The 15063-nt window shown below is 38.0% G+C and overlaps 1 protein-coding gene across 1 annotated transcript; it reads left to right on the top strand.

Moving 5' to 3' along the window:
• The first annotated feature begins 8586 nt into the window (after positions 1–8586).
• Positions 8587–10031, top strand: LOC143877603 (uncharacterized). Its single transcript, XM_077379747.1, has one exon. It carries the CDS (start codon positions 9015–9017, stop codon positions 9891–9893), a length of 879 nt encoding a protein of 292 aa, XP_077235862.1. The 5' UTR covers positions 8587–9014; the 3' UTR covers positions 9894–10031.
• Positions 10032–15063: the final 5032 nt, after the last annotated feature.

The following is a 15063-nucleotide window of genomic DNA, read 5'->3' as shown; positions in this document are numbered from 1 at the left end:
GGTTCGAACTCTAGCTTATCTGGTATTGCGTTTTGATAGAGAGGGGTGAGTTAAAGGAAGACAATGGTGTATACTCCAACATGAGTCACACGTGGAATGCCTGACACGCTGTAAAGTTGTTGGGGAACTGACTTCCATATAGGGCCCCCACCAGGTAGCTGTTCTATGATAAGTACTTTGCTTTTCTGGTTGGGTTAACAGATTCTTGTCTGCCCTAACCTCCACTTAGGATGGGTCCAAGACACTTTGTTTTGGATTTTGAGAGTTAATTTTGAGTCCAAAGCTGATTATTCGACTCTAGCGTGTTTGCCATTATAATGTGGGCTTTCTTTCTTTGTTTTTTTTATTTTTTATTTTTTAATTGTACGGCCGACCCCAACTAGTCTGGGACAAAGGCTTAGTTGAGTTGAGTTGAGATTTTTATTTTTTATGGGTAAGCTGGGGTTTGGCTTAGTTGAGTAAAAAAATGATTATTGGATTCAAATTAGTGTTAAGCATGGTTGAGCAGTCCATTGTTCAAAATGATCATATGTTCTTAACCATACAGTTAATAGACTTTGGAATGATCACTTATGCAATGATGTAAGATTTTTTAGTTTGTTTACTAAAACATTTGTATCTGATGTGTGTACAAACCCTGCTTCTCTGGAACTCATTTCTTTAACTTAGAAAGCGTGTTTCCTGAGTTTTGTGGTTCTTTTTTCTTAATTTCATTTAGTTGTAGACTTAGAAAAACTTTAGGAATAACATTTATCGAAACATGACCAATGCACGCAGCTCACGGAAAACACCTATCCTTTTGACAGAAAATAACTCGACTGAAACCATGGAGATTTACGAGTTACCTGATGTGTTTAAAAAACACTCACAACGAGCAATTTGTACTAGGACCATCTCATGTCTTTGAAAAGAAAATCTCACTGCCATTTTCATAAATTATCATGTGGCTCTTCAATTATTTTCATACTCTACATCTAATTTCGAGCTCAAAGCAAATGGAAATTCGTAAATACGACGAGTTCTACAACCCTCCGATCTGAATGTTAGAGGGTTGATCCTAACCCTTTATAAATCCGAGGGCTAGGATCAACCTATGAAAATAATTTTTGGGACACATCCTATTTAGGCTGTGGCCCATCTAATGGACGGGTTGGATCATCCTATGGTGCAGGCCATACCATACTTTTAATAAAGTAAGGAGTGCCCTCATCAAAATACAGTAGTGTTGATAGCATTTCCCATAATATAATGCATATTTCAAGAAAAAATATTCAACCTTTCAATTCTGAATTAAAAAATTCCATAAAACAAAGTCAGCGCAATATCTCCTTGAAAGGGTGGGATCCACAGTTTGTCATCCATCAATTTAGGCACTTCCACTCATGTCAATTTGTTGTGTTTGACATGTCTACTTCATATCTACATAGCAGACAAATAAGTGGTGGAAGTGCCTACTTTTAAGGGTGGAAAATCAGCCTCTGAACGGTCATTATCTTGTTAGTTGATTTAAATTATAAGGAAAAAATTGTGTACGTATGCATGTTTGCATCAGATCGAGAGGGTCGTACCATTAAATACTGTGATCATCATCTCGGCCCGATTTGGAGATAGCAAGCCTAAGGAGAGTTCTTGGAAATTGAGGTAAATCTTTGATCAACTTTGACTAGCTAGTTAATGTGGTGAAGACTTATAATTCATGGGAAATGATATATCGTCACTGGTTGGCTCTGCCCGCCTTTATAGTAAGCATGAATCGATTTCTGAACTTCCCTTTGTTGAGGAACGAGGTAGTGTAAAAAGAGTAGCCATAAACACACCAAGGGGGTGGCCCGGGGAAGAAAAGGGGGCGAAGGTATCACTTCCCAAATTTAAAACAGAAATTCTTATTTTTCTATTGTCTATTTATGATAAGGAGAATTTATATAATGGGTGGTAATGAAAACAGGTGAAGTCTAAAAAAGTAGGTACGGCCCACTTTTTTTGATGATCCAAACCGTTCATCTGTTTGGGCACAACGTAAATAGGTTGTGCCCAAAAAATCATTTTCATAGGATGTTCCTAACCCTCCCATCTGAACTGATCCGAATATGGAGATTTCCAAAAATCATATGGAATCTTCTACAGATGGGAGGATTAGGATCATCCTATGGAAATGGTTTTTTTGGGTAAAACCTATTTAGGTTGTGCCCAAACAAATGAACGGTTTGGATCATAAAAAAAAAAAGTGGGCCGTACCTACTTTTTTTAGACTTCACTTGTTTTCACGGCCACCCATCATATAAATTAAGCACTGTTATATTTTATTATCATCTATTTAATGACTTTTATTCGTGGGCCTTCAGCCATTTGCCCTCTTAATCAAATGCAAAGAATTTATTTCCGGGAAGCTTTTTCACAGAAAGCCATACCACGGATAACTTTATCAAAAAATGTATATATTTACATTTTCAATGCACCTTATGAGTGCCGGTACGAGTGCCCCCGGGGCACTCATTAACAAAATCCTTAACAAAATTATAACGAGGTGGTGCTCTCCTGGAAAAGTGAATCATGAAATTGTTTTCTACGAATATGCGTAGCAAGTCCCGTGAATTTATTAATATTAATTTCTGATTAATGAAGTTTAACACTTCACACGAACCCCAATAAGAAAATAGTAATAGAAAGTAGAGAAGCTTAAGGTGGAAGATGCAGGTTCGGAAGGGACAAGCAACTGGTGAAGCTGAAAACTGTTCACTGTAAGGCCCCATTTGGATTGTAGGAATTTTTTGGAAAAGTTTGGTAAAGAATTTTTTTCCAAAATTTCTTGCTTTCCAATTGTTTAATCGCAGCCGAGAAAAGAAAATGACTGAACCACCGCAGTTTAAGTTTTATTTATAGGGACTATAAATTTAGAGGAATGCTAAGCTCAGGGGTGTACCTGTAAAAATGGGTGGCGCCATGGGTTGTGAGGTTTGGTATTCCTTGTGTGACAATTTTTGCAAGATTTTTTCAAAATTTATGGAAGAACAGTGACATTTTTCAGAAGGCCTGACCAAAATCAGCACGCTGATCAAGGAAATGCAAGAAGAAAGAAAGCTAAATTTGAAAAATGTGCAAACTGATGCATGTGAAGGTGATTTAGTTGAACGCTATGCCAAGGTTCATCTATATTTTGTCGATCCATTCGATCATTCCATTTCTTCAATGCGCCGCTATGAAAAATCATATTTCTTTTCCAATCTGATCACAACAGATTTTGAAGGTGAAGTTCAAATGATCGCGACCGTCCTTTTTGAAGATGGAAGTCCAACATTACCTGTGTGGCTCAACAAAATCATGTCTAATATGATTTGGGATCCCAGTGGAATAAATTATTTCTCTAACAATCCAAAAAGGGAACGTGGGAAGGAAAAGCTCTGAATAAAGTAATGACTAATGTGGGCACTGCCTATTTGCTTTGTGACCCAACAAATGAATGGTCTGGATCATCCTATGAAGTGGGTCATACATTAATTTTTGAAAGATATACGGCCGCACACCAAACAAAATCTCTATTTCTATCTATACTTGCATACCTTAGTTGCTTATTAAATGCGTTGTCGATGAAATCCAAACTGAGTCGTAGAGGTGGTCCCACACTGAGCTGACCTTCGAAGACGACTTGCACACAAAGAAAACACGTCGGAGAAGCTGGGGGGGGGGAGGTGGCGGCTCTCTGACGCTTAAGTCAGACTAGGCTACAATAATAAAATGATAAGAACTGAGCTAGAGTGGAGGAGCAGTGAGAACTGATTATTATGGATTCACAGATCCTAGGGAGCAAGGAGATATGAGATTCTGGTTCTCTGCAGACCTTAATAGTTCCTAGTTGGGGTTGAGGTTAGACACCTCTTTCTGTATGCAACTAGCATCTATCTTACCAACATGCACGAGATGTGGAGTGACTTATCTCAATCACTCGGGTAGTGGACCCTAAGCAAGACAGAATGAGTATGACAATGAGATTGCGTACTGAACGGGACAACATTAGAATAGCTTATGGACAGGAGATAGTTGAGTTATTTTACTAGACAGGACCTTTTACATGTCCTTTGACCTAAGGGGTCATATTGGTCTGTTGGCGAGTCTCTCATTCTTGGTCTATCTAACCGTGATTCTCTTGGAGTCACTAGAGGGTAGTACTGGAGTGTTGGACAAACCTTCAAGGTCAATAGTGATACACAACATGAAATTCCCCACCTATTTTATAGGATAATATCTACGGTTTTGGTCACAGCAGTAGGCCTAGAAAAATACCTGGCGAGGTGAATTTGATAAAATGTTTATCAAAATGATTTCACAAAATAAGTTTTGAAATATTTTCAGCAAATGCATTTGCGGGCCAACACTGCTTGACTGAAAGGTATACCGTGAGTGAGCCCAGGGGGTAGTTGATGTCCACCACCCGTAGGACTCAACTTAGTAGATGTGGACTTGGAGAAATGACTTACACATTTGATGTGATTAGGGGTATGATGATTTGACGGTTATCTTCAGTGTTAAGTCTCGATGGAGGCCACTGACTCAATGCGATTGTAGCATTGGCTACAGAGCAATAATCGAAATTGGGCCCACTTGTGGGTTCTGCAAGATCTATTGTTGAATCCCTACTACGATCCCACTCACTACTCGATTGACCTATTATTATCTATTAGATAGAGGTCCTGCATTTATTTAGTTGCATACACGAACTAGTTTCGTGGCATTGGATGCATTGAAATGATATATACAATGTATATAGTATATATGCACTATGGGATACATTGGGAATACCAAAATGGTTAAGTATAAACCAGAAGGATATTTTGGGAATTATAGAAAAATATGGATAGAGCTTTTTATCCCATTGGATGGGAGGAAATAAGTTTGTTTAATTAAAAGAATTAAATAAATAATTGTAAGTTTAACTTATAGACTGATTTTACTAAAATAGTCATAACTTACTCATCGCTTGTCAAAAATTTGTAGTAAGTACTCGTTTCGAAGGATTTTGATAGATCTACAACTTTGTAGTTTATGATTTTTTCTAATTAAGCCATTTACTTGTCCAAAAATGAGGTCGAAATTTGACCTACAAGCTTATAGCGGGAATGTTGAAAAAGGAAACAATGTGTAAGATATTTTTGGGATTGTTTTTATCCAATAAAGCAACCACATTTTTTACTTGGAAAAAACTCAATTTAGGAATTTCTAAAAGTCCAAGAATTTCTAAAAACACTCCCACATTGTTTGGTTTCTATTTTGAAAAAGTCAACTAGCTTGTTTCCAAATTGGAGCTTCTAATTGTGGCTAGTTTACATGTTTTGTGAGATTTTTCTAGAAGCTTTGGGTTGTGAATATGAAAATTGAAAACTCTATAAATATAACACAAAGGAATGGAGTTTGAGAGAGCTCTTCCATAATTCCATGTGTTGAAAATTGGTAGAGACATCCCAAAGTCTTTCTCTTCTTCTTCTTCAATTCCATCAACTAGTTTTGTCTTTTCTAAGTCAAAGACAAACATCCAACAAAGCTCCATTGATCTAAATACATATTCCCACACTATAATCTGATCTAAACAAATAGTTGTTTACAAGATCCTAGTCCTAAGCAATTATGAAAACATACTTTTCTTGGAGTCTTTTGTGATTGGACGAGCTCTAGGAAATCTCGGTTTCCAAGTTTATCCCGCCGATGAGATTGGTTTTCAGGGTTTCTTAAAGGGCTGTGAAATGACCCTTTTGCCCTTAACCAATCCTTGAATATCCTGGTGCCACATGTCGACCTACCATGGGACATTGGATTTTACCCCAACAAAATGTATGTATGTTACATAACAAAAACTTATATTCAAATCGATATTGATAGTTGCGTTATTTGTATTCCTTAGTTGAAATTGAAAATTATGAACATTTAGTAACCTTTCGGGCGTAGGAATTTTTCATGTATGACAATATGAATAATTTTTCATTGGAATATTAGCTTACCCAATGTGGAGAGAGAGAGACTTCTCACGTCTCCCGATCTAATATTCCATGGAAAAAAATTCATGGTTGCCAAACATAGCCTTGGAGATTTAAGATCATCGTAAATACTACAACTTATGATTTGGGATACCTTAGAAAATTGGGACTGTGGTTCTCCAGATCTAATTCTTCAACCATTCTTAACAGCACCGTTGCACCTTTTTTCCTTGGCCGATGATGAAAATTGTTGGAAACCAGGGAGAATGGCATTCTGTATCCCTGTTTTGATTTTGCTCTGAAAGTCGGAGAAAGTGAATTGTAGAGTAACGTAACCAAAGTTACAGATGTTGATTTTAGTGTTATATAATATTAGGGATTACAAATGAACATTGGAGGAGATTGTTTTCTTGGATCTCTGGTGTGGTTTCTTTTCTCATTGAAAGTTGTTAAAAATATGGATGGATATTTCTCTGGTCTATACATCTGGCAAAGTAGTCTTCCCCACCCTACATTGTCTTCATTTGGCTGGTTTGAAGATTTATCCAAGTGGGCCTTTCTCAAATTCCTTAGTTTATGACTAGAAAACGATGAGATGACTCTCATTTAAATAAATGGACAAACTGGTTGGGGAAAGATGCTTCATGTCTACTTGGTTGGTAGCTCATTTTAATCAATGCTATCCCACTTCTGAACCCTTTGTATCTGTGTGCTATTATTAAATCCAAAAGAAAGGAATTTTTTTAAGTGGTACTCTTTGATGCCCATTTTTCTTTTTCTTTTATATTTTATTTTTTTATGGGTAAGTTGGGGTTAGGCGGACCCCTACCAGTATATTGATTAAGGAAAGATGATATAATGAAAGATATAAGACCACTCCCCAATCCTTAGAACAATGTCTAAGGAATGGGCAGAACAACCAAAGACTTGATACCCTTGAAATCAAAACTCAAAATAAGAGAGAATACACGTGAACTCTAGAGTCAGTCCCCTTACTCATTGGAATTTAAGTCTCTAGTGAACCCAGTGGTTTTTCATCTTCTGGCTAAGTTTTCTTGCTCTCCGGCTCTTCCTCAACTTTTGAACCATCAGAGGTTCTGATTTTCTTTGATGGGGGAGTTCCATTTTTCTTTTTCTTGTTGAATTCACTTTAGAGCTATTTGGTAATTAGGCAATGTCTTTTTTATAGTTAGGGAATGATAACAATCCTGATTAGTAGGGGATGAAACCACTAGTATTTGAATATCTGTACAATAACTCAAGCATTTTTATGGTGTCACATTCAAATTTGTATGTGATGATCAATTCCCAGTTTAGTCCAAAATCAAGTCTCAGCAGCACCATTTGTACTAAAGGCGAACCACAAACATGTGGGCTGTTGTTGAATTGACCTTAATTGGACCTGATCATTCTAGACCCGCCAACCAAATCAGTTCCAAGGTGCGCGAATCCTTTTTTGTCTTTTCAGTTTGATAACTCACCCTGTCTGATCTTCTGATCTGTCCTGATCAGCGGGCTATTGTCAAGTGCCCCATGGCATGTGCCTTGGGCTGGCCCCAAAACTTGATCCCGGATCACTGTTACACCAAACACAGATTTCCAGCTTATTCTGTGAGCATATTATTAAGTCACCTCTAGTTTTGTGACAATTTTTTTGGCTATCATGTGGAGAAATCCCCAATTAAAGGCTTATGGTCCATGTAGGGCAAATCAATAATGCCTCTTCTGTGATACCCAAAAGAAGTAATGATGCCCCATAATGAGTATGTTTTTATGGCAGATCCCCATCCTCTATACATTCCTCATGGAATCCATTTCTCATCTATCTCTAGCCCCAATACATCTACTTGTGGCCAATTGACATCTCATAACAACAACCTTCTCTCTCTCTCTCTCTCTCTCTCTCTCTCTCTCTCTCTCTCCAAAACAACCTAATGTGTCCTATGTCATAAAAGCATCATGCTAAAGTGCTTCCTATGATCTATTCTACAACTTATATGACCTCTTTCTCTAGTGGGATCTCAAACCAATTTGCCTCAACCCCCAACTTTATAAAATCTCTTTTGGGTCCTCATAACCTTTATCCTCATTTCAAATTCTATATCTACCTTTGATGGAAGAGAAGATCAGATCTACTTAGTACCAACAATCCAAGCAAACACTTAGTAAACAATTATATTGAATGGGGATAAAAGAGGCTAATTATGAAAGGTTTCAGGGGTACCTTATTCCTTGACTTGTTTTTCATGGTTGTGTTGGGTTGGAGTTGGTCTGAATGTCTGATTCCAGACCAGTTTAATTTCTGGAGCCAACACTAATGGCCCACAATTATCAATCCAAGCCAATATCATTGAGAGAGAGAAGCAGACTTTCTCTATTGACATCATATCAGTAGGATCTTGCAATTTGGCTATTCTTCTATAGCATTCTATATTCATTGATGGATCCAAGTCTACAGACATAAAAACTAATTAAGAATGCATTAAACTACCTTTCCTGTTTCTCCTTTCACCAGTCATGAGATTTCTGCCGAGATACAGCCGCTTTTAATCCAATTTAATACCATTCAAATCAGACCCAGTCCAGCTCTAGTTCATGCCTTTGTTTATCACCCAACGACTAGCAAAATAAAGCAAGAAATAAAAGGCCTCTCTTATTCCCCCCCTCCCCCAACCACTCTACATTTCTAAAGCCCAGTAGAAGCCACGTTATTTTCACCAAGAGAATGGGATTAAATGCTGATGGGCACGTCAAGATCATGGATTTCCTCACCTTCTCCTTTTATCCCTTTCTCCCTCTCTATCCTGGCTGTTACGCCCTTTTCCCCTGAAAGCTAGAAAGGAAGCTCGTAGGAAAAAAAGAACCAAAGGACAGGTCAGTTAGGAAAATAGAGACAACTCATATCTAACTGTGGAATCTCTCCCTACTTTGCACAAAACAAAGCAAGGTACCAAACCCAAATCCCATATCCCATTTCCCATATCTCTTTCAGGCTTTTTCTATGTAAGAAAACCCATTTCTTGAAATCTTTTGATCTGGGTCCTTCTCATAATGCGAGATTTTGCTTCTTGTTTTGGGGAGCATGCCATCAAGGTATCAGATGCTTCGTGTTCGGGCTCATCTACCTCATCGATCCATCTGCCAGCCATCCAAAATACAGTCTCCTCTCTCTACAAAACCAATCTCTCAACCCAAAAACAGCTCTTGGTCACAATTACATGGCGCAAGAACCTCATGGGACAAGGACTCAGCGTCCACGTGGACGATGACCCTTCATCTCTCTGCAAAATCGATACGAAATCATGGTCCTTCTGGAAGAAAAAAGGCACAACATCCTTCGAATCTTGTTCGATCAAGATCCACGTTTTTTGGGACCTTTCTTTAGCAAAATATGGGTCCGGACCCGAACCAGTTGAGGGTTTCTATGTAGTTGTTATTGCGGATTCTGAACTCATTCTCTTACTTGGAGACATGGGAGAAGAAACAGCTAGGAAAAAATTCAACCCCAACAAAAACCCAATTGCAGATTTCTTCTTAATTGGTCGCAAAGAGTATGTTACTGGTAAAACCCTTTATTCAACCAGGGCCCAATTTCATGACAGAGGGAAAGTTCATGATATATTGATCAGATGTAAAGGAGAATATGGGGGTTTGAAGGATCCAGAACTATTAGTCATCATTGATCAGAAGAAGGTGGTTCATGTGAAGAGATTGCATTGGAAATTTAGAGGGAATCAGACCATATTTGTTGATGGATTGGCTGTGGATATGATGTGGGATGTTCATAACTGGTTCTTTGGTCTTTCTTCAGGGGAAGCTGTTTTTATGTTTAGGACAAGGAGTGGATTGGAAAGTAGGGTTTGGTTGGAGGAGAAAGAGAAGGAGAGAGTTGGGTTCTCTTTGTTGATCTATGCGTGTGACAGTCCATGAAAGAGATTGGTTGCTGATTGTTTTGGTTCTTTACTTTTTCTTTTCCTTGTGGATGTTTTTCACTGATTACAAGTTTGTTATTCTTTCTGTTAAACAGAATAAGTTGTTAGGAGGATTTGATGGTTGATTTGAGGTTCAGATATGTGAATTTTAGGTAGAACTTGAAATTTCTTTTCTTTTTCTTCTATGTAGGGCAGTATGTCCTTCAAAATTTTTTAGGATTCTGTTTCTCCCACAGATTTTTGAAAAGGGGGTTGATTGATATTCCTATCCTCCCAGTCTTTTATTTTTTGGTACCTTTCGTCCTCTCATTATTTAGAACTTTATTGTCTGTCTGTTATATTTTTCACTCTGTATTTAGAATTGGGAAATGTTATCCTAACCCTCTATAGATCGGAGGGTTAGGATCAACCTATGGAAATAATTTTTGAGGCACAATCTATTTAGGCTGTGGCCCATCTAATTGAGTGTTTGGTTCACCATACCATACTTTTAAGTTTTAACCATGGTTTTAAATTTCGATCGAAATCCGAAATTTTGGACCGACCGAAACCGAAATTTTCCAAAATTTCATTTTTCGCCGTTTGGATTTCGGTAATTTTGGTAATTTGATCAAATGGCATTATTTATTTTTAAAAAAAAAGTGTTACAAAATTTCAGCTGAAATTTTGGAATTTCGGTCTGAATTTTTGGAATTCGGAATTTCGGACTGGAATTTCGAACCAAATTACCAAATTTTGAACCGAAAGTTTGGATTTCGCCAAAATTTCGGTTTTTGGTGAGGTCTGAAACGGTTACCAAAACCGAAATTTTAAACCATGCTTTTAACAAAGTGAGGAGTGCCATCTTCAAAATACAGTAGTGCTGATAACATTTCCCTTTGAATTTCCTCACAAGTCTCAATGAGGAAAAGTAAGTTCTAATTAGGGGGAGTGGGAGGTAGCAAACAAAAGGGGTGGGAATATTATCAGCGGTTTTAGATGGATCGAATGTAGCCAATTGGCTCGAGAAAATCAAGAAAAAGAGGGGAAAAGAAAGTTGAGAATCTCATTTTAATAATCATCGAATTAAGGTGATTGAGGAACGGAATTATATTTTTTTACCACCTCGGAGTCTAGATGGGATTGGTGCTTTGTTTCACGCTAGAAGAAAACAAAACGAGTCTTGACCGTGAGCATTCTTCTTGTAGCTTTCCAATTTTGACCAGAAGAGATAGAGGAAGTCTTAAAGTTTAGTAAACCTAACTTATATTAGGTAGGCTGTATCTTAGATAATGAGATGGGGTGAAAGAGAGAGCTTAGACGTGTGTGAAGCGCAAGGAGATTCACTTGGATATTACGTTTGATCTTCTAAGTTGTTATCTTTCTGTTTATGTTTTGTTGACTACCCCCCAGTTTTCGCTAACTTTTATGAAGGGGTGGAGAAGCAACCAAAAGCATAAAAGTAAACGATTTCTGTTAAAGAGGGGAATATCCATGGGGTGGGGGGGATATCACTCCCCTTTTCATTTTGTATGCATATATTGTTAAGAATAGTCAGATCAGACCGTTGGATTATTGGATTATCTTGGTACAGATTAAGCAAGCTGGTTGGATATTAGAATAAGATTTATTTGATTGTTGGATTGAGTGGGTTAGATTAAGTATTTGGATTAGATTAGGCAAGTGAATTAGATTAGGATAATCTCTTTTTATTATTAGCTTTCTTTGTTTATCCCTTAAGCACTATTAGGGTTCATTGTAATACATTCAAGATTAGTGAAATCTTATTTAATTTTACATATAGAGAATGTGGTACCATAGGTATTAGATTGATCTAATTAGAGAAGAACAATGGAATTGAAACGGTTGTTTGGGAGATTCTTGTTATAAATAGCCGGGGTAATTACTAAATAATTGGGGTGGGGGGGGGGGGGGGGGGGGCAGTACAATAACAGGGATTTTGCAAGTCATTTTGTGCCCCCCTTCATGCTACATATGCCTCCGCCTTGGCTGTTTTCTCCTGCAAAAGTAAGCCGCGAAATTGCCTAAAGTTGAAAAATATATTGTTTCATATTTTCTCTTATTTTCTTTCCTTTGGATTCTAGAACATCAACAAAAACCTTTATAAAGCATAACTTAAATATGTAGCATACTAGTCTTCGAAAATCTTTGCCAAAGTGGGTGATAAGGTGGTCAAGATAGAGACAAAGACTAATGCTCCATGAATTAGAAAACACATACTATCATTGGTAGAATAACGGGGAAAAGAAGAGTCATAGGCTTATTCTCATTTAACTTTAAGCAACACTTGTCCAAATCACAAAAATGACTAATGAGAAAGAGGTTCTAGCGGGGATTTAAATCTAAATGCTAAATCGATCCCCCGACCTTAACCATCCAAGTGAAGCAAGGTTTTAAGGTGCCTTAGCCCTCCGATATCTCTATATTACATGATATATTGATGTCGGAGGGGATCTGATACATATACATATACATACATACTGGTTGATACATAGTGATATTTAAAACCATGGATTGATACTTTTGTTCATTGCAAGTGAAATATTGTCGATCAAGCATTCTCTGTGTTGTTTAGTTTGAATCTTGGAATATTTATTTTGGATGGTTAGGATCATGTAATCAATGTGAGTTTTCTGTTATGGCCGTCAACAGTGTAAATTGCCACATGAATGAGTACCAATCAGGTGTATTATATCACCAAAGAAAAACATAAACAAAAAGGACATCACATGAATGGTGAAGTCGCACGCTGACCTAGGAGTATAGGAAAAATAAAATAAAATACTAGCACGCATCTTTGGATGATCTTAACCATTCATTTGTTGGTCTCCAATGATTAGTTCTGCCCAAAAAATCTTCTCCATAGAATGAATGTTCCCAACCCTCCATCTATAGAGGTTTCTATAATCATGTTATCCATTTTAAACCACTACAAATTGGACGGTTAGGATCATCCTATAGAGAAATCTTTAGGGCCCTGCCTATGTAAGGCCTAACAAATGATTAGTTTGAATCACCAAATATCTGTGGGCTGCTATATTTGCCCCTCCACTTTTTGATAATGAAACAAAATCACCTTGTCTCTTATTATTTAACCAGCTGTCAAAAGTTAGCTGTCAGCAGTTAGCAGCCAATTAAAAGGAAAAAGACAAGGTGAGTTTGTGCCGTCATCAAAAAACATGTATCAGTAGCTTCTTTTTCCTACAATCACTTGCTCGCAACTTTTCTAAGAGAGAGGAAGGGGCCAATAAATAGTAAGCAAAGTGTTAGGCACCTTACTGATACACCAAAAGTTTCAGAGTTGATGGAACGCATTAGGCAAGGCCCTTTAAACCTGTCCCATATCAAGTTGGGTTCCACCCAGTCCCATACCTAGGTAGGGCCTCACTTAGGACAGTAACATAACACCACCTTTCCGAATCCACTGTCCTCAACGGCTCACTCTGTGACGGCGTTCACTCTGTGTGGCACTGATACTAAATGTTAGGTACCTTATCGATATGCATAAAGCTCCAGAGCTGATGGAACACATTAGGCAAGGGCTGTTAAACCTATCCTATATCAAACTGGGTCCCACCTAGTTCCATACGCCCCACTCGGACTGTAACACAAAGAGCCAGATGACGCACCACATGTCAGCGTGAGATTGCTGTGCTTTCCAAAACCCGTACCAACCCTTTTTTATCTCCCTCTCGGGTTTCGTCGTTCAGCTACCTCAACAACGGCCCACTGTTAGTTACACGGTTTTAGTAACTTTGAAGGCGATTTTCACTTTGACTGGTGGTTTTACAGATGGTTTCCTCGAAAGAAACCTCAGATTCGAGACTTCTTTAAAGCATTGTACAATTTTTTGGGCCCAGGCCTAATATAGGCACCAAACTATAGAGGTGGGGCTCACCGTTAGATGATTCAAAGTGTCGATTTCTCTGCCGCCACTGTATGGGCCATGCCCTAAAATTCTCCCCCACGTGTGAGATCTCTAGATGCTGGAATGATGGACCCCACCTATATAGTTTCAGAGTCTGCTATGGACTAATAAATTTAAGAAAGGTCATATCGAGGCCCAAGTGCATAATGAAGATAATTTCATATACAAGCCTCGAATTGGCCCACCAAACATTATAAAAGCCCATTCCATATGATCATTTCTTTTCCCAAAAGTCATACAGCATCTACATCGTATAGAAAATAGATAATAAGGAGAGCAAAATAGGAAACATAGATGAGCAAAAAAAAAAAGAGAAAATGACCAAGAAAAAGGGCTTCGATATGATAATGACGTGTCAAGGGGGGAGAGTTGTAAATGACCAATGTAGAGTGATAGTGACTAGTTTGAGATTTTTAAGACAAATCTACCCTCAGGTAAAAATCATTTATTTTACCGTCATAAACTTTACTTTTTTATTTTCACCTCTCTCTCTCTCTCTCTCTCTCTCTCTCTCTCTCTCTCTCTCTCTCTCTCTCTCGCCGGCCGTCGGTGTTGTCTCTCCGGCACTCTCTCTCCGGCGTTTCTCTCTCTCGATGGTACCCTCTCTATCGACGGAACCCCCCTCTATCTCCCTCTCTCCGGCCCTCTTTCTCAACGGCACCCTCTCTGTAGACGGCACCCTCTCTCTCGACGGCATCCTCTCTCCGGCCCTCTCTCTCCGGTAGCCTCTAATTCTGAGCGAACCTCCTCTCCCAGGTTGGTAGTCTCTCCCTCTCAATTAGTTTTTGAGATATTAAGTTAGGGTTTTGAGAAAATCAGTTTAGAAACAAAAAATTAGGGGTTTTGAGAAAATCAGTTTAGGGGTTTTGGAAAAATCAGTACTCTCTCTCTCTCTCTCTCTCTCTCTCTCTCTCTCTCAAAACCCCTATTTTTTATAAATCTATGGTTTAAAGCCCTAAAGTTTGGTTTAAAACCCTATTTTTTATAGAAATCTATGGTTTAAAGACCTAAAGTTTGGTTTAAAACCCTATTTTGTTAACAAATATATGGTTTAAAGACTTAAAGTTTTGTTTGAACCATTAATTTGTTAGAAATGCATGGTTTATAGCCTTAAAGTCTGGTTTAAACCCGTAATTGTTTGAACCAATATTTTGGAAATCCCCTAAGTTTTGAAATATAATGGTTTCAACCAAAATTTGATAGAAATATTTTGTTAAAACCCCTATTCAGTTTACAGAAC

This window comes from Tasmannia lanceolata, unplaced genomic scaffold (genome assembly GCF_043159265.1).
Source record: "Tasmannia lanceolata isolate RefF3 unplaced genomic scaffold, GAP_Taslan_0.1 ptg000005l, whole genome shotgun sequence".
In the NCBI taxonomy this organism is placed as follows: Eukaryota; Viridiplantae; Streptophyta; class Magnoliopsida; order Canellales; family Winteraceae; genus Tasmannia; species Tasmannia lanceolata.
The sequence above is the reverse complement of the archived record's forward strand: the minus strand, read 5'-3'. Positions and strand labels throughout refer to the sequence as shown.